Source organism: Panulirus ornatus, chromosome 14, assembly GCF_036320965.1.
Source record: "Panulirus ornatus isolate Po-2019 chromosome 14, ASM3632096v1, whole genome shotgun sequence".
NCBI classification, from domain to species: domain Eukaryota; kingdom Metazoa; phylum Arthropoda; class Malacostraca; order Decapoda; family Palinuridae; genus Panulirus; species Panulirus ornatus.
In genome coordinates, this window is record NC_092237.1 from 43,262,388 (window position 1) to 43,283,372 (window position 20,985).

Consider the following 20,985-nt stretch of genomic DNA (forward strand, 5'->3'; position numbering starts at 1 on the left):
GTGAAACACAGACCACTGTCATACGTGGCTGAAACGCAGACTTTGTCATACGCTGTTGACACACAAACCACTGTCATACGTGGGTGAAACACGTACACTGTCATACGCTGTTGAAACACAAACCACCGTTATACATGGATGAAACACAGACCACCGTCATACGTGGGTGAAACACAAACCACCGTCATACATGGGTGAAACACAGACCACTGTCATACATAGGTGAAACACCAGCCACCGTCATACATGGGTGAAACATAGACCACAGTCATACATGGGTGAAACACAAACCACCGTCATACATGGGTGAAACATAGACCACCGTCATACATGGGTGAAACATAGACCACCGTCATACATGGGTGAAACATAGACCACCGTCATACATGGGTGAAACATAGACCACCGTCATACATGGGTGAAACATAGACCACCGTCATACATGGGTGAAACATAGACCACCGTCATACATGGGTGAAACACAAACCACCGTCATACATGGGTGAAACATAGACCGCCGTCATACATGGGTGAAACACAAACCACCGTCATACATGGGTGAAACACAAACCACCGTCATACATGGGTGAAACATAGACCACCGTCATACATGGGTGAAACACCAGCCAACGTTATATGCTGATGAAATACAAGCCATATTCATACCAGTGCCACCTCCCCTCTCATCATCATCACTACTGACATCCCTGGTGATAGTGATGATGAAATCATATTCTCACGGTCTGACCGACACCTGAGCCACTGCTGTGATCCGGTCGCCCTGACGTGAACTATGTGTGGACTTGCCTGACCTCACGTTGGTTCACAAGGGGACCAAAATGAGTTAACCTACTGCCACGCCCAGACAATTAACTCTGTCGGCGTGGCTGACCCAATCTGCTCATGAACACCAGTGATGCAGTCACGTGCATTAGTCAGTAAGTCAAGTAGTCAGACACCGAGGCTTCTTACATCTACAGCTATGCAGGACGTGGCTCCTGGTTATATACGTACACTGCGGCAGGGGCTCTGATAACACAGCTACGACAACTCTTGGCAGCAGCCCACGTTGCTGTACCTCCGCTTCTCCGGCGTGATCCTCGTGGTGGTACATCGTCAACGTCCTTCTGCAGCAGCCTCAGTTTGGGGGGTATCTCGTACCTCCTTCTGGAGCACAAAATTCTGGTAGCCGCCCGTTGACTCGGGACCTTGGCCTCGTCTCTTCCTTCTGTAGGAGCTCCACGAGATCTGGCATCCACCCACCTGTCCCAGGGAGCACCTGCTTCACCTTACCTCCGTCACCTCGGCGCCACCACGCAATGTGCCGGATTTATCGTTGTTGCCAGCATATTGGTATCTCTCTCTCTCTCTCTCTCTCTCTCTCTCTCTCTCTCTCTCTCTCTCTCTCTCTCTCTCTCTCTCTCTCTCTCTCTTGCCCCAGCAGCAGCACCTTAGGACACTTGTCTCACGTCTTGCACCTGCAGCAGCACCTTGGGACATGTATGTCATCAGGTCTCCTGCAACAGTACTACAGGAACCCTGTCTTCACACCACCACCACCACCTTGCCTCGTACCACCTCAACTTCTCCTTCATGGTGTACCACCTGCAGCAGCTCGCCCTGGATCACTCCACCTCTGAACTTGTTCAGTAAACCTCCATATCGTTGCCCATGATTCCCTGACTCTCAGTTGACCATTACGACAGACACAGAACATAGATGACACAAGCCACCGTCATCCCCAGGTGAAACACAAGCCAGCGGCCATAATGGTTAGGTCATGTGTGATGCAGAACACGTTCCTCTGTCATTCTATGTTGATGTCCGTGTTGTTGCCGCCCGTGTTATTGACGCCTGTGTTGTGGACGCCCGTGTTGTAGACGGCTGTGTTGTGGACGCCCGCGTTGTGGACGCCTGTGTTGTGGACGGCCGTGTTGTGGACGCCCGCGTTGTGGACGCCCGCGTTGTAGACGCCTGTGTTGTGGACGCTTGTGTTCTGGACGCCTGTGTTGTGGAAGCTTGTGGACGCTTGTGTTGTAGACGCCTGTGTTGTGGACTCATATATTGTGGACGCTTGTGTTGTAGACGCCTGTGTTGTGGACTCATATATTGTGGAAGCTTGTGTTGTAGATGCTTGTGTTGTGGATGCTTGTGTTGTGGACTCGTGTTCGGTCCGCGTGTTGCTGTATTTAGATTATCGGGTGTTTTGAGTTGATACTGTTGTATAGAGACAAACACTCGTCCCTCCAGGAAACGCAGTGTTGCTCCACTTTTAAGTCTGTAAAGGCAGGCGAGCGTCTTGCTCCCGCTGTTATGTATGCCTTTAGGGGCGCGCCCAGTATGACTGGCTATTGTGTCGTGTGCTGACTGACTGGCATTATAAGGACCTAGTCAGAGGATGAGGCCATTGCCCGCCACCCCTGGTGCCATTGTCTGGCCGACTCCGTAATGTTTGCTCGGTGTCGCTGGTAAAGATGTATTACAAGTTTGGATGCGATTCACGTGGCTGGGAATGGTAGGAATATCACTGAATATCTTGTACAGTGAGGAGTCATGGACGGTCTTAAGGTGCCCATTGCTGCAAGATGGTCTGCGCAGAATGTTTGTTTACATACGGTGAGTCTCTTTGAAGATTGTGGATTTGAAAAGAAAAAAATGAATTTTAGATTTTTTGACCTGCCTTGGTGGGGACCTAGACTTGGACCTGATCCTCGTGAACACCACCTGCAGGAGAGGTTCTTCATGGAAAGCCTTCAGGAGATGTCTAGCACGAGCTCTTACAGCAGCCTAGTGGGGTACCAGATCAGTAAACTGTGAGTGAGGATTAGAAGATTCCTACGTCAGTTGACACGCTTTGGTACCATCCACCACTGGATGCACTGTCCACCACTGGACGCACTGTCCACCACTGGACGCACTGTCCACCACTGGACGCACCATCCACCATTGGATGCACCATCCACCACTGGACGCACCATCCACCACTGGACGCACTAGTATGTAGCAAGACCCACGTTACATATGGGTGTCTACGACGAACCCGCAGGGGCTGATGCCGTGTTGTTATAATGACATATATTGATGGGGTAACTTAAGGTGGGTCGTGATTGGTAACTGATCATCCTTACTGCACTGGTCAGTGTACCATCTTCACTACACTGGCCAATATACCATCTTTACTACACTGGCCAATATACCATCTTCACTACACTGGCCAGTGTACCATCTTCACTACACTGGCCAATATGCCATCTTTACTACACTGGCCAATGTACCATCTTCACTACACTGGCCAATGTACCATCTTCACTACACTTGAAACTAGTTCATGTCCTCTAGGAAGAATTTCTGGGATTGTGACGGGCCATGCTGACAATATTGAACGCACGGGCCCGCCTGAGTTCGAACCCAGGGCCCACAGCCGTACCATGACTACAATCATTACCAAAAAAGGTATGATCGTAATGTGCTTAGTGTCAGAAGCTGAATACAGGTGGAATGTAATGATTCATGGTGAAGTTAATTTGAAGTTTTGTGTTGTTCACACACTCTGGGTTCCACTGACGACGTTCACAATAACACTGTTCTTCCTGCTCTTAGACTGATGTGCAACATCTGGAGACCAACTTGCAACACAGCCTTGTGGGCCCGAAACGAAGTGAGACGGACGCGCCAGGAAACAAACGAAGAAGGACCCATCCACATACATACATGCACACTCATACACGTATATATATATATATATATATATATATATATACACACACATAACACATACACATATATATACATACTCAGCCATAGACATATATACACATGTACATATTCATACTTGCCTCCATTCATTTCTGTCGCCACACAGGAAAACAGCATCGCCATCCCTTGCTTCAGCGAGGTAGCGCCAGGAACACGGAGACAGAAGGCCAGATTCGTCCACACTCAGTCTTTAGCTGTCATGTTATTTCCAGTAACTGGATCAGTATACACCTTGATGTTTTGACTCGACTCGCACTAGACTATATGATACCCACTGGAGTTTGGTCCTCCTGCTTATACTGAATGCAAAAACGCGTACATTTTGCCACTACCATAACGTAATTACTGTGCAACATTATGTAGTGCTTGATCACTGTAAAATCAATCAGTTGAGAAGTAATTCTTGCCATGATTTACACTGTATGTGTGGCTAGTTTATTTACAACAATATTTTACCTCAAACACTTGTGTATACTAACTTTGTCTGTTATAGATAGTGGTTATAACGTAGCTCATTATATAACTCAGTGTGGCCACAGTGTCTGTGAAAAGGTAACATATTATGTAACATGTTATATTGTTCCGCCAATAAGGTCTCAGTTGTCGTGAACAGACATCATATTGTGTAACATGTTATACTGTTCCGTCAGTGTGGTCCGGGCCCTCTAACCTTATATAGACTATACCTTCTAATGCGCCGACCTCCACACGTAGCAATACACAATATATTCGTCGCTGTAGTCGCCGAAGTGAGGTATGGAGAGGACGGATTTGTACGAGGTGGTTGGTGTAGGTCGTCTGCACGGAGCCATGATTGTGGCCAAGGACTGAGTAGGTGGAGGTGACATGTCCACACGACATCCTCGGAGTGTATAAAGGTGGCGGGAAGATAACACTTTGTAAAACACGAGATAACCGTATGACTGGTGATGAGCCACACCCTCAGGGGGACCCAGATAACGTATCTCTCAGTCCCGGATCTGTGTGAATTCTCACGATAACGCTCGCGTCTTTGTGCTTCATTTTCCTTGTAGCAAACAGTATATTCCGCAGTCAAGTTTTTTTTTTTTAGTGATTCATCTGAATGAAATACAATATATATATATATAGCTTTTTTCATACATACTTGCCATTTCCTGCGTTATCGAAGTAGCGTTAAGAGCAGAGGACTGAGCCTTGTTTTCCAAAAGAAGGAACAGAGAAGGGGGCCAAGTGAGGATATTCCCTCTAAGGCTCAGTCCTCTGTTCATAACGCTACCTCGCTCACGCGGAAAATAGCGTATATATATATATATATATATATATATATATATATATATATATATATATATATATATATATATATATATATATATATTCATAATTCTGTTTGCATGTATGATACAACATATAATGTATACAAAGTTATCACGTTTTATTGGATGATCTTTATTTTAATACAATTATTTTAATTGTATTGACCTGTGTATTTTTCTGGCGACAGAATCACGTCTGACGCGGAAGACGCCGGCCAGCTACGCGGACGGAGTGTACATGATGGCGGGCCAGGACCGGCCCTCCTCCCGCAAGCTGTCGGAGGCGCTGATGAAGGGTCGTGATGGCCTTCCCTCCTCCCTCAACCGCACCGCCATGCTCGCCTTCTTCGGTAAGTACACCCCACCTTGCCCGCCCTCCCGCCTGCCCGCCTGCAGGTTGTTGTAGGTGGGTCTGGGGCGAGGCTGGTAGAGATAGTCGTACACACGGGTCGATGTTGCTCACAACTGGCTTGGTTGTTCGCTGGAGCGAGCCGGGTCCAGGTGATATGGGTGCTGGTGGGCCACTCCCTGCCTGCTGGTGGGTCGGGCCACTGCTGGTGGGCCACTCCCTGCCTGCTGGTTTGTCAGGCCAGTGCCGATAGGCTAGTACTGGGCTGTTAGCGGGTCTAACCTATGGTTAATGTCTGAAGGTAAGGTTGATAGTGAGGGGTGGAGGGTGTGTGTGTGTGTGTGTGTTGATCCTCCAGCAGTAGAGGAAGGTGCAGATGAGGTGCTGTGTGTAGTTTGGTGGGTGAGGGTCGGGCTGTGGAGGAAGAACGCTGCTGGTGGTGTGTGGCGTAAGGCTTGGGGACTCCCCCAGTGTTGTGCTGTCCTATGCTGTGGTGAGGGCTTCTGGCCTGGTGACAGATGACGTGGTGGTGAGGGCTGCTAGCCTGGGGTCCTCACGTGGCCAAGTGACAGATGACGTGGTGGTGAGGGCTGCTAGCCTAGGGTCCCTCACGTGGCCTAGTGACGGATGACGTGGTGGTGAGGGCTGCTAGCCTAGGGTCCCTCACATGGCCTAGTGACGGATGACGTGGTGGTGAGGGCTGCTAGCCTGGGGTTCCTCACGTGGCCTGGTGACAGATGACGTGGTGGTGAGGGCTGCTAGCCTGGGGTCCTCACGTGGCCTGGTGACAGATGACGTGGTGGTGAGGGCTGCTAGCCTGGGGTCCCTCACGTGGCCTGGTGACAGATGACGTGGTGGTGAGGGCTGCTAGCCTGGGGTCCTCACGTGGCCTGGTGATAGATGACGTGGTGGTGAGGGCTGCTAGCCTGGGGTCCCTCACGTGGCCTGGTGACAGATGACGTGGTGGTGAGGGCTGCTAGCCTGGGGTCCCTCACGTGGCCTGGTGACAGATGACGTGGTGGTGAGGGCTGCTAGCCTGGGGTCCCTCACGTGGCCTGGTGACAGATGACGTGGTGGTGAGGGCTGCTAGCCTGGGGTCCCTCACGTGGCCTAGTGACAGATGACGTGGTGGTGAGGGCTGCTAGCCTGGGGTCCCTCACGTGGCCTAGTGATAGATGACGTGGTGGTGAGGGCTGCTAGCCTGGGGTCCTCACGTGACCTGGTGACAGATGACGTGGTGGTGAGGGCTGCTAGCCTGGGGTCCCTCACGTGGCCTGGTGACAGATGACGTGGTGGTGAGGGCTGCTAGCCTGGGGTCCCTCACGTGGCCTGGTGACAGATGACGTGGTGGTGAGGGCTGCTAGCCTGGGGTCCTCACGTGACCTGGTGACAGATGACGTGGTGGTGAGGGCTGCTAGCCTGGGGTCCCTCACGTGGTGTGTTGACACAGAACAGCTGTTTGTTGCGCCAGATGGACATATCTACGTGGCGTTGTGCTGATCAGCCGGGCTGTTGACGTCGGACCTCAGGGTAATGGTCGACTTCCCTCCTGTATTATATGTCTCGTCCGGCTGCGTGTTACGACCCCTGGGTGTTCTCTCCTGCCATATTTCGTAGACTTGGATGTTGTGATCAGGTCACCCCTTGCTCTTCTTTCTCTTGGCGTGGTGGCAAGATTGAAGACCTTAGGAGCGTTGTCCCTGTAATTCAGGTTGTGTGTGTGTGTGTGTGTGTGTGTGTGTGCATGCCTCCTACACCATAGTGCCACAGGGTGACACTCCTCCTCCTGGTATGTACAAGTGGTAGCATCACCGTGGTTGTGGCAAGTGGTGGTGGTTGTGTTGATACTGCTGCAGGGAGGCTGTCGAGGCCTGATGAAGAGGCACAGGAGGGCAGCACAATGCCATCCAACACCCCCCCCCCCCCCCACACACACACACACAGTGGACCGCGAGCGGGTTTGAAGTGGTCCACTTTCTCTCCTCACTGCGGGTTCAGAGGTGGTGTGAACTGGGCCGCGGGTGTTGGGCGCTGGCCTTCCTGAGGCAGGGCCAGGCTGTACCCTTGCTGTGGGTAATGATGAGAGCGGCGCGGGAGAGGAGGTTAATTAGGGAACTTCTGAAATAGGGAGGGAGGCTGATGGCCGACTGGAAGCATCAGACGTCCCATCAGAACCTGAGTGGGGCTGGTAGATCAGGCTTGATGCACAAGGGGGAGGCCTGATGCATGGCTAGTGTGAGGTGCCTCATTATGAGATAAGAAATGCGGGTGACAAGTGTTAATGGCGGGAGGTGGTGGTCAGTCCGGGTCTTGCCCTCATCAGGTATCAGGGGAGGTGCCCTGGTCAGGGAGGAGTCCTGGGCCCCCAGGTCATCTTGTTAGGATGGGGGTGGGTGGGTTGCTAGGTCCCCACTGTGGCCAGTGGGTTCCAAAGCCTCCTTGGTGGTTGCTAGGCTGCATGGATAGTCCCAAGGGTGGTTGGTCGGTCCCATAACCATCTAGGTGATCCCAAGGCCGCGTGCATAGCTCCCAGGCCATGTGTGGACGATCCCAAGGCCGTCAGGTCAGCTCTCGAACCCCTCTGAGGGATCCCACGGCTGTCTGGAGGGTCCCGACCCCGTCTGAGTGGTCCCAAGGTCGTCTGGAAGTTTGGAAGGCCGGTGGGCAGTCCCAAGGTTGTCTCCATAGTCCCAAGGTCATCTGGGTGGTCCCAAGGCCGTCTATGTAGTCCCAAGGATATTAGGACGGTCCCCAGGCCGTCTTCATTGTCCCAAGGTCATCTGGGTGGTCCCAAAGCCGGTTGCATAGTCCCAGAGAAATCTGGGTGGCCCCAAGGGCGTCAGGACGGTGGTAAGGGCAGGTGGTCGGGCGTGGGAGTGCCCTCAGACCAGCGGCAGTACTCGGGGCTCTGGACTGCGACCGTAAACAAGGGCACCAAGTCACCAGTGTGTTGATGTCGTCCCGACACACCTCACAGTTTGCTCAGAGGATGACGTATGTACACAGAGGAGCTCTGTGTCGCGTCACGTGTGCACACATCTGCCAGGTTTCCCACTGCCTGATTAAGTCCAGTGGGCGTGGCGAGGTCGGTGGAGGGCAGAGACTTGTGCAACTGTTGTGAGGGCGACATGTCGTCTGCTGGTGTCGCCCGACGCCTGATGTGTCTTGGGAAAGTGTCTCTTCCCTGGATGGTGATGAACTGGCTGGATCTATCTGTTGGTCTGGTCTGGTGTGGTCCATTCTGCTGGTCTGGTCTGGTCTGGTCTGGTCTGGTGCAATCAGAAGAAGTGGTCTGGTCTGGTACGTTCAGGTGTAGTTTGTTGTGGTAAGAAATATAGGTGTGATCCGGTCTAGTACGCTCTGCAGGTGTGGTCTGGTCTGGTGTGGTACGTTATACAGGTGTGATCTGGTGTGGTACGTCATACAGGTGTGATCTGGTGTGGTACGTTATGTAGGTGTGATCTGGTGTGGTACGTTATGTAGGTGTGGTCTGGTGTGGTACGTTATATAGGTGTAGTAAGAAATACAGGTATGCTTTGGTCTGGTCTGCTACATGATGCAGGTGTTGTCTGGTCTGCTACATGATGCTGGTGTGGTCTGGTCTGCTACATGATGCAGGTGTGATCTGGTCTGCTACATGATGCAGGTGTGGTCTGGTCTGCTACATGATGCAGGTGTGGTCTGGTCTGCTACATGATGCTGGTGTGGTCTGGCCTCCTACATGATGCAGGTGTGGTCTGGTCTGCTACATGATGCAGGTGTGGTCTGGTCTGCTACATGATGCAGGTGTGGTCTGGTCTGCTACATGATGCAGGTGTGGTCTGGTCTGCTACATGATGCAGGTGTGGTCTGGTCTGCTACATGATGCAGGTGTGGTCTGGTCTGCTACATGATGCAGGTGTGGTCTGGTCTGCTACATGATGCAGGTGTGGTCTGGTCTGCTACATGATGCAGGTGTGGTCTGGTCTGCTACATGATGCAGGTGTGGTCTGGTCTGCTACATGATGCAGGTGTGGTCTGGTCTGCTACATGATGCAGGTGTGGTCTGGTCTGCTACATGATGCAGGTGTGGTCTGGTCTGCTACATGATGCAGGTGTGGTCTGGTCTGCTACATGATGCAGGTGTGGTCTGGTCTGCTACATGATGCAGGTGTGGTCTGGTCTGCTACATGATGCAGGTGTGGTCTGGTCTGCTACATGATGCAGGTGTGGTCTGGTCTGCTACATGATGCAGGTGTGGTCTGGTCTGCTACATGGTGCAGGTGTGGTCTGGTCTGCTACATGATGCAGGTGTGGTCTGGTCTGCTACATGATGCAGGTGTGGTCTGGTCTGCTACATGATGCAGGTGTGGTCTGGTCTGCTACATGATGCAGGTGTGGTCTGGTCTGCTACATGATGCAGGTGTGGTCTGGTCTGCTACATGATGCAGGTGTGGTCTGGTCTGCTTCATGATGATGGTGTGGTCTGGTCTGCTACATGATGTAGGTGTGGTCTGGTCTGCTACATGATTCAGGTGTGGTCTGGGCTGCTACATGATGCAGGTGTGGTCTGGTCTGCTACATGATGATGGTGTGGTCTGGTCTGCTACATGATGCAGGTGTGGTCTGGTCTGCTACATGATGCAGGCGTGGGCTGGTCTGCTACATAATGCAGGTGTGGTCTGGTCTGCTACATGATGCAGGTGTGGTCTGGTCTGCTACATGATGCAGGTGTGGTCTGGTCTGCTACATGATGCAGGTGTGGTCTGGTCTGCTACATGATGCAGGTGTGGGCTGGTCTGCTACATGATGCAGGTGTGGGCTGGTCTGCTACATGATGCAGGTGTGGGCTGGTCTGCTACATGATGCAGGTGTGGGCTAAGCTTTCCACTCTGGGTAACGTTGTTGAACGCTTCCCTGTAGCTCTGCTCTTTTGCTTCAGTTGCCATCTTTGTTGTCGTTGTTGACCATAATATCTTCCTCGAGACGAGATGAAATATTTAGACTTTCTCGAGTATCGCCGCTTAATCAGCGGTGCTCGGCTTGGTGTTTGGTGAAACCGTTCACCCATGCACGTCCCCACTTGGCTTCTTTTAGATCATATTCCCCATGGACGATGAAAGTATATCAAGTGGTGTCGTTCCTTTAGAAATCCAGAAATCATTTGATTACGTCCCGCATTAGAGACTGACTCAAAGTCGAGTTACGTGGTATAGATGGGGGTTGTACCTCGATGGTTAGGAAATTGGTTAACTGGTCGTAAAGAGAATGGTGGATGGACTGGACACACATGTAGGAAATAAATCTTGATATACAATGTTTTAAACATAAGTAGATGAACACCGAGAAGGCGAAGCAAGAGTGTGACTTATGCTGATTTACGAAAATGGAAATGAGGGAAGCGTCTTGGGTGTAGTAATCTAAGTAAGTAGTGCCCAGCAGTAGTATATATATATATATATATATATATATATATATATATATATATATATATATATATATATATATATATATCCCTGGGAGGGGAAAGAATACTTCCCACGCATTCCTCACGTGTCGTAGAAGGCGACTAAAGGGGACGGGAGCGGGAGGCTAGAAACCCTCCCCTCCTTGTATTTTCACTTTCTAAAAGGGGAAACAGAAGGAGGAGTCACGCGGGGAGTGCTCATCCTCCTCGAAGGCTCAGATTAGGGTGTCTAAATGTGTGTGAATATAACCAAGATGAGAAAAAAGGAGAGATAGGTAGTATGTTTGAGGAAAGGAACCTGGATATTTTGGCTCTGAGTGAAACGAAGCTCAAGGGTAAAGGGGAGGAGTGGTTTGGGAATGTCTTGGGAGTAAAGTCAGGGGTTAGTGAGAGGACAAGAGCGAGGGAAGGAGTAGCACTACTCCTGAAACAGGAGTTGTGGGAGTATGTGATAGAGTGTAAGAAAGTAAACTCTAGATTGATATGTGTAAAACTGAGAGTTGATGGAGAGAGATGGGTGATTATTGGTGCATATGCACCTGGGCAGGCGAAGAAAGATTATGAGAGGCAAATGTTTTGGGAGCACCTAAATGAGTGTGTTAGTGGTTTTGCACGAGACCGGGTTATAGTGATGGGTGATTTGAATGCAAAGGTGAGTAATGTGGCAGTTGAGGGAATAATTGGTATACATGGGGTGTTCAGTGTTGTAAGTGGAAATGGTGAAGAGATTGTAGATTTATATGCTGAAAAAGAACTGGTGATTGGGAATACCTGGTTTAAAAAGAGAGATATACATATGTATACGTATGTAAATAGGAGAGATGGCCAGAGAGCGTTATTGGATTACGTGTTAATTGATAGGCGCGCGAAAGAGAGAATTTTGGATGTTAATGTGCTGAGAGATGCAATTGGAGGTATGTCTGATCATTATCTTATGGAGCCCAAGGTGAAGATTTGCAGAGGTTTTCAGAAAAGAAGAGAGAATGTTGGGGTGAAGAGAGTGGTGAGAGTAAGTGAGCTTGGGAAGGAGACTTGTGTGAGGAAGTACCAGGAGAGACTGAATACAGAATGGAAAAAGGTGAGAACAAAGGAGGTAAGGGGAGTGGGAGAAATGGGATGTATTTAGGGAAGCAGTGGTGGCTTGCGCAAAAGATGCTTGTGGCATGAGAAGCATGGGAGGTGGGCAGATTAGAAAGGGTAGTGAGTGGTGGGATGAAAAAGTAAGATTATTAGTGAAAGAGAAGAGAGAGGCATTTGGACGATTTTTGCAGGGAAATAATGCAAATGAGTGGGAGATGTATAAAAGAAAGAGGCAGGAGGTCAGGAGAAAGGTGCAAGAGGTGAAAGAGGGCAAATGAGAGTTGGGGTGAGAGAGTATCATTAAATTTTAGGGAGAATAAAAAGATGTTCTGGAAGGAGGTAAATAAAGTGCGTAAGACAAGGGAACAAATGGGAACTTCAGTGAAGGGGGCTAATAGGAAGGTGATAGCAAGTAGTGGTGATGTGAGAAGGAGATGGAGTGAGTATTTTGAAGGTTTGTTGAATGTATTTGATGATAGAGTGGCAGATATAGGGTGTTTTGGTCGAGGTGGTGTGCAACGTGAGAGGGTTAGGGAAAATGATTTGGTAAACAGAGTAGAGGTAGTAAGAGCTTTGCGGAAGATGAAAGCCGGCAAGGCAGCGGGTTTGGATGGCATTGCAGTGGAATTTATTAAAAAAAAAGGGGTGACTGTATTATTGACTGGTTGGTAAGGTTATTTAATGTATGTATGATTTATGGTGAGGTGCCTGAGGATTGGCGGAATGCTTGCATAGTGCCATTGTACAAAGGCAAAGGGGATAAGAGTGAGTGCTCAAATTACAGAGGTATAAGTTTGTTGAGTATTCCTGGTAAATTATATGGGAGGGTATTGATTGAGAGGGTGAAGGCATGTACAGGGCATCAGATTGGGGAAGAGCATTGTGGTTTCAGAAGTGGTAGAGGATGTGTGGATCAGGTGTTTGCTTTGAAGAATGTATGTGAGAAATACTTAGAAAAGCAAATGGATTTATATGTAGCATTTATGGATCTGGAGAAGGCATATGATAGAGTTGATAGAGATGCTCTGTGGAAGGTATTAAGAATATACGGTGTGGGAGGCAAGTTGTTAGAAGCAGTGTAGGAAGAGAGGAAAGTGATTGGTTCTCAGTGAATGTAGGTTTGCGGCAGGGGTGTGTGATGCCTCCATGGTTGTTTAATTTGTTTATGGATGGGGTTGTTAGGGAGGTGAATGCAAGAGTTTTGGAAAGAGGGGCAAGTATGCAGTCTGTTGTGGATGAGAGAGCTTGGGAAGTGAGTCAGTTGTTGTTCGCTGATAATACAGCGCTGGTGGCTGATTCATGTGAGAAACTGCAGAAGCTAGTGACTGAGTTTGGTAGTGTGTGAAAGAAGAAAGTTGAGATTAAATATGAATAAGAGTAAGGTTATTAGGTACAGTAGGGTTGAGGGTCAAGTAAATTGGGAGGTAAGTTTGAGTGGAGAAAAACTGGAGGAAGTGAAGTGTTTTAGATATCTGGGAGTGGATTTGGCAGCGGATGGAACCATGGAAGCGGAAGTGAATCATAGGGTGGGGGAGGGGGCGAAAATTCTGGGAGCCTTGAAGAATGTGTGGAAGTCGAGAACATTATCTTGGAAAGCAAAAATGGGTATGTTTGAAGGAATAGTGGTTCCAAAAATGTTGTATGGTTGCGAGGCGTGGGCTATGGATAGAGCTGTGCGCAGGAGGGTGGATGTGCTGGAAATGAGATGTTTGAGGACAATATGTGGTGTGAGGTGGTTTGATCGAGTAAGTAATAATAGGGTAAGAGAGATGTGTGGTAATAAAAAGAGTGTGGTTGAGAGAGCAGAAGAGGGTGTTTTGAAATGGTTTGGTCACATGGAGAGAATGAGTGAGGAAAGATTGACCAAGAGGATATATGTGTCAGAGGTGGAGGGAACGAGGAGAAGTGGGAGACCAAATTGGAGGTGGAAAGATGGAGTGAAAAAGATTTTGAGTGATCGGGGCCTGAACATGCAGGAGGGTGAAAGGAGGGCAAGGAATAGAGTGAATTGGAGCGATGTGGTATACCGGGGTTGACGTGCTGTCAGTGGATTGAATCAAGGCATGTGAAGCGTCTGGGGTAAACCATGGAAAGCTGTGTAGGTGTGTATATTTGCGTGTGTGGACGTATGTATATACATGTGTATGGGGGTGGGTTGGGCCATTTCTTTCGTCTGTTTCCTTGCGCTACCTCGCAAACGCGGGAGACAGCGACAAAGCACAAAATATATATATATATATATATATATATATATATATATATATATATATATATATATATATATATATATATAAGCCTTTAACAAGCTGTTTAAGGCTAGGTTGGTTTAATTTCACGCTTAGTGACGGATATAACCTCGTCGGCAAACATTTATTTTCAAACGAGACAAAAATATTTTCTTTCTTCAGTAAGATTGTTAACACAGGGAAGGACTTACCAATTACAGACGTTCAGAGCAGCACCGCAGATATTTTTCAGAGACTTGAACACTTTCCTCATATCTAAGGGTGACATTACTTGCGCCTCCATAGCTACATGTAAAGTTTTCAGGCGTTCCTCCTAAAGTATTTGCTTTTCTGCTCGTAGTCCACCAACCTTCTAAGTGTTTGATTTCGTCAACTACCTTAAAGGAGCCAGTGGTCTGTTGTTGTTGTTTACATTCATGTATATTTCACTGCAGTTATCTTGTGGAGGAACTCTGGCGACGGGTTAGGTACACTGTCGACATCCAAGTCCCGCTTTGACACAGATTTCTTCTGTCTACTTCTGTACACCATCGTCATCACTTCGCATTTACATATTGAATTTTGTTATCCATATATCAGACTAAGTTTGGAGCTTGTTCCTCTATGTTGCCGCAGTCTTCCAAACGTTGTTACTGTCACCACGACTTGACCATCATCCGCCAACATGTTCTGGCAGGAGTGATGTCCTTTTGGCAAGTTGTTTACACAGAGCAAGAGGAGCGTTGGTCCCAGGACTGAACCCTGCGGCAGGCCACTGAGAACCCCAACCCATCTTCAACCTTCTCTGATATACGTCCTTTGTTCCCCTTCCACGAAGATAATGTTATCATTGGAGTTGTCTACCCCCACATTCCTGCCTGAAGACCCAAGTTCGTTTACAACCTCCTGTGTGGCATAAGTGTCGAATGCTTTAGGGCATTCCTTGTATGTACAGTCCTCCCACCCTTCTCTCACGTCTGACACGGAGCTCACTCGTTCATGGAAGTGTAAGAGATGTAGTACCTCCTGGCTATGTAATTAGTCGTCGTCCACTTAGTGCTGTCTTCATTTTCAAGTTTTGTTTACCTTAGAAACTCCTTTTGACGTGTGCGTACCCTTGGGTAATTCTTCCTTCTCCTTCCTTTCCTCTTTGTCTGGAATGTGGTCAACTCCATTACAACACTCATCAAGGACTAACTTTTATCAGCCTCCAGTGACATAGCCCCTGTGTGTGTGTGTGTGTGTGTGTGTGTGTGTGTGTGTGTGTGTGTGTGTGTGTGTGTGTGTGTGTGTGTTTTACATTCTATTGGCGTTGTGTGTTAACCTGATACATATACATATATGAATATATACGACCCAGCTTACGTCAGGCACCAGTGGATTGACCAACCCCAGAAGATGGGATTAACATGTAGGGTAGCAGCCCTGTTAGCAAGAGGAGGACACAGTGGACGTGCCAGGTGTGGGGGTGTGCCCTGTGGAGGAGGGCACAGTGGACGTGCCAGGTGTGGGGGTGTGCCCTGTGGACGTGCCAGGTGTGGAGGAGGGCACAGTGGACGTGCCAGGTGTGGGGGAGGACACAGTGGACGTGCCAGGTGTGGGGGAGGGCACTGTGGACGTGCCAGCTGTGGAGGAGGGCACAGTGGACGAGCCAGGTGTGGGGAGGGCACAGTGGACGTGCCAGGTGTGGGGGAGGGCATTGTGGACGTGCCAGGTGTGGGGGAGGGCACTGTGGACGTGCCGGGTGTGGGGGAGGGCACTGTGGACGTGCCGGGTGTGGGGGAGGGCACTGTGGACGTGCCAGGTGTGGGGGAGGGCACTGTGGACGTGCCAGGTGTGGGGGAGGGCACTGTGGACGTGCCAGGTGTGGGGGAGGGCACTGTGGACGTGCCAGGTGTGGGGGAGGGCGCTGTAAACGTACCAGGTGTGGAGTAGGGAGCTGTGGACGTGCCAGGTGTGGGGGAGGGCACAGTGGACGTGCCAGGTGTGGGGGAGGGCACTGTGGACGTGCCATGTGTTGGAGAGAGCACTGGGGACGTGCCATTGTTGCGGAGGGCACTGAGGACGTGCCATTTTTGGGGGAGTTTACTGAGGTCGTGTCATGTGTTGGAGAGGACACTGAGGACGTACCATGTGTTGGAGAGGGTACCGAGGAAGCGTCATGTGTTGGTGAGGGAACTGAGGACGTGCCATGTGTTGGGGAGGGCACTGAGGTCGTGTCATGTGTTGGTGAGGGCACTGAGGACGTGCCATGTGTTGGAGAGGGCACTGAGGACGTGCCATGTGTTGGGGAAGGTACTGAGGTCGTGCCATGTGTTGGAGAGGGTACCGAGGAAGCGTCATGTGTTGGAGAGGGCACTGAGGACGTGCCATGTGTTGGAGAGGGTACCGAGGAAGCGTCATGTGTTGGAGAGGGCACTGAGGACGTGCCCTGTGTTGGGGAGGGCACTGAGGACGTGCCATGTGTTGGAGAGGGTACCGAGGAAGCGTCATGTGTTGGAGAGGGCACTGAGGACGTGCCCTGTGTTGGGGAGGGCACTGGGGACATACCTGGATTCCAAGTGAGTAGTAGGGGTGTGGGAGGGTTGTGGCATTGGGTGCAGGCTGGAGGTCTAGCGAGAGAAACACTAGACAGTGCCTCGGGCGGGAGGCCAGACTACGCACCTGCCTCCTGCTAGGGGGGTGAACAAGGTTGTGCCGGAGGTCCGGCGGATGTTGTGTGTTGATTATAGATTGGGTGGTTGTTGCCTATAACTACCAAGACGGTCGTTAGACTGGTAGTTAGCCCATACATTCACAAGGTTGGTTCAGAGTAGTTATATGGCACGATGCTGTACAATCTGAATTTGACCCGTAGATAAATAGGCGCATTACAGTGAGTCTTGGCATGGCGCTGTATGATAATTTAACACGTATGTCAGTGGGGCGTAAGGTTGAGTATTGATGGAGGTGAGGCCCCCTAGGGAGTTGTGGAAGCCCAACACTATAGTAAACATGACCCTCCAACAGGCCTCGCCTCCCACCACGAAATTGTTTTTTTTTTTTTTTCATATACGTTCGATCCTGGCATTTGGAAGTTTGTATTTTCTATGAAGGAGCGCGTTCATATGCACTTTGTTCGTGTAAATATATATATATATATATATATATATATATATATATATATATATATATATATATATATCTTTTTTCTTTCATACTATTCGCCATTTCCCACGTTAGCGAGGTAGCGTTAAGAACAGAGGACTGGACCTTTGAGGGAATATCCTCAACGGCCCCCTTCCCTGTTCCTTCTTTTGGAAAATTTAAAAAAAAAAAAAATGAGAGGGGAGGATTTCCAGCCCCCCGCTCCCTAAACATATATATATGATTGGTTCTCAGTGAATGTAGGTTTGCGGCAGGGGTGTGTGATGTCTCCATGGTTGTTTAATTTGTTTATGGATGGGGTTGTTAGGGAGGTAAATGCAAGAGTTTTGGAAAGAGGGGCAAGTATGAAGTCTGTTGTGGATGAGAGAGCTTGGGAAGTGAGTCAGTTGTTGTTCGCTGATGATACAGCGCTGGTGGCTGATTCATGTGAGAAACTGCAGAAGCTGGTGACTGAGTTTGGTAAAGTGTGTCAAAGAAGAAAGTTAAGAGTAAATGTGAATAAGAGCAAGGTTATTAGGTACAGTAGGGTTGAGGGTCAAGTCAGTTGGGAGGTAAGTTTGAATGGAGAAAAACTGGAGGAAGTAAAGTGTTTTAGATATCTGGGAGTGGATCTGGCAGCGGATGGAACCATGGAAGCGGAAGTGGATCATAGGGTGGGGGAGGGGGCGAAAATCCTGGGAGCCTTGAAGAATGTGTGGAAGTCGAGAACATTATCTCGGAAAGCAAAAATGGGTATGTTTGAAGGAATAGTGGTTCCAACAATGTTGTATGGTTGCGAGGCGTGGGCTATGGATAGAGTTGTGCGCAGGAGGATGGATGTGCTGGAAATGAGATGTTTGAGGACAATGTGTGGTGTGAGGTGGTTTGATCGAGTAAGTAACGTAAGGGTAAGAGAGATGTGTGGAAATAAAAAGAGCGTGGTTGAGAGAGCAGAAGAGGGTGTTTTGAAATGGTTTGGGCACATGGAGAGAATGAGTGAGGAAAGATTGACCAAGAGGATATATGTGTCGGAGGTGGAGGGAACGAGAAGTGGGAGACCAAATTGGAGGTGGAAAGATGGAGTGAAAAAGATTTTGTGTGATCGGGGCCTGAACATGCAGGAGGGTGAAAGGCGGGCAAGGAATAGAGTGAATTGGAGCGATGTGGTATACCGGGGTTGACGTGCTGTCAGTGGATTGAATCAGGGCATGTGAAGCGTCTGGGGTAAACCATGGAAAGTTGTGTGGGGCCTGGATGTGGAAAGGGAGCTGTGGTTTCGGGCATCATTGCATGACAGCTGGAGACTGAGTGTGAATGAATGGGGCCTTTGTTGTCTTTTCCTAGTGCTACCTCGCACACATGAGGGGGGAGGGGGATGGTATTCCATGTGTGGCGAGGTGGCGATGGGAATAAATAAAGGCAGACAGTGTGAATTGTGTGCATGGGTATATATGTATGTGTCTGTGTGTGTATATATATGTGTACATTGAGATGTATAGGTATGCATATTTGCGTGTGTGGACGTGTATGTATATACATTGTGTATGGGGGTGGGTTGGGCCATTTCTTTCGTCTGTTTCCTTGCGCTACCTCGCGAACGCGGGAGACAGCGACAAAGAAAAAAAAAAAATTATACTTTGTCGCTGTCTCCAGCGTTAGCGAGGTAGCGCAAGGAAACAGACGAAAGAAGTGCCCAACCCACCCAGATACACACTTATGTACATACACGTCTACACACGCACATATACATACCTATGCATCTCAAAATATATATATATATATATATATATATATATATATATATATATATATATATATATACACACACACAGACATATCCATATATATATACACATGTACATAATTCATACTGTCTGCCTTTATTCATTCCCATCGCCACCCCGCCACACATGAAATGACAACCCCCTCCCCCCGCATGTGCGCGAGGTAGCGCTAGGAAAAGACAACATAGGCCACATTCGTTCACACTCTGTCTCTAGCTGTCATGTATAATGCACCGAAACCACAGCCCCCTTTCCACATCCAGGGCCCACAAAACTTTTCATGGTCTACCCCAGACGCTTCACATGCCCTGGTTCAATCCACTGACAGCACGTCGACCCCGGTATTCCATATCGTTCCAATTCACTCTACTCCTTGCACGCCTTTCACCCTCATGCATGTTCAGGCCCTGATCACTCAATATCTTTTTCACTCCATCTTTACACCTCTAATTTGGTCTCCCACTTCTCCTCGTTCCCTCCACCTCTGACACATATATCCTCTTTGTCAATCTTTCCTCACTAATTCTCTCCATGTGACCAAACCATTTCAAAACACCCTCTTCTGCTCTCTCAACCACGCTCTTTTTATAACCACACATCTCTCTTACCCTTTCATTACTTACTCGATCAAACTACCTCACACCACATATTGTCCTCAAACATTTCATTTCCAACACATCCACCCTCCTCCGCACAACTTTATCTATAGCCCACGCCTCACAACCATATGACATTGTTGGAACCACTATTCCTTCAAACATACTCATTTTTGCTTTCCAAGATAACGTTCTCGACTTTCACACATTTTTCAACGCTCCCAGAACTTTCGCCCCCTCCCCCACCCTATGATTCACTTCCGTTTCCATGGTTCCATTCGCTGCCAAATCCAATCCCAGATATCTAAAACACTTCACCTCCTCCAATTTTTCTCCATTCAAACTTACCTCTCAATTGACTTGTCCCTCAACCCTACTGTACCTAATAACCTTACTCTTATTCACGTTTACTCTCAGCTTTCTTCTTTCACACACTTTACCAAACTCAGTCACCAGCTTTTGCAGTTTCTCACACGAATCAACCAACAGCGCTGTATCATCAGCCAACTGACTCGCTTCCCAAGCTCTCTCATCCACAACAGACTGCATACTTGCCCCTCTTTCCAAAACTCTTGCATTCACCTCCCTAACTACCCCATCCATAAACAAATTAAACAACCATGGAGACATCATGCACCCCTGCTAGCAAACCAACATTCACTGAGAACCAATCACTTTCCACTCTTCCTACTCATGCACATGCCTTACATCCTCGATAAGAACTTTTCACTGCATCTAACAACTTGCCTCCCACACCATATATTCTTAGTACCTTCCACAGAGTATCTCTATCAACTCTATTATATGCCTTCTCCAGATCCATAAATGCTAAATACAAATCCATTTGCTTTTCTAAGCATTTCTCACATACATTCTTCGAAGCAAACACCTTATCCACACATCCTCTACCACTTCTGAAAGCACACTGCTCTTCCCCAGTCTGATGCTCTGTACATACGTTCACCCTCTCAATCAATACCCTCCCATATAATTTCCCAGGAATACTCAACAAAGTTATACCTCTGTAATTTGAGCACTCGCTCTTATCCCCTTTGTGTTTGTACAATGGCACCATGCAAGCATTCCGCCAATCCTCAGGCACCTCACCATGAGTCATACATACATTAGATAACCTTACCAACCAGACAAGAATACAGTCACCCCCTTTTTTAATAAATTCCACTGCAATACCATCCAAACCGGCTGCCTTACCGGCTTTCATCTTCCGCAAAGCTTTTACTACCTCTTCTCTGTTTACCAAATCTTTCTCCCTAAACCTCTCACTTTGCACACCACCTTGACCAAAACACCCTATATCTGCCACTCTA

At 48.8% G+C, this 20,985-nt stretch overlaps 1 protein-coding gene across 2 annotated transcripts in view; it reads left to right on the forward strand.

Moving 5' to 3' along the window:
- Positions 1-20,985, forward strand: part of Duox (dual oxidase) — a 489,286-nt gene that overhangs the window by 274,945 nt on the left and 193,356 nt on the right. For both annotated transcript variants that reach the window (XM_071669735.1, XM_071669734.1), the window contains exon 3: positions 5,240-5,401. In XM_071669735.1, the coding sequence (XP_071525836.1) occupies positions 5,290-5,401 (112 nt within the window). In that variant the 5' untranslated portion in view covers positions 5,240-5,289. The remainder of the gene's footprint in view (positions 1-5,239; positions 5,402-20,985) is intronic.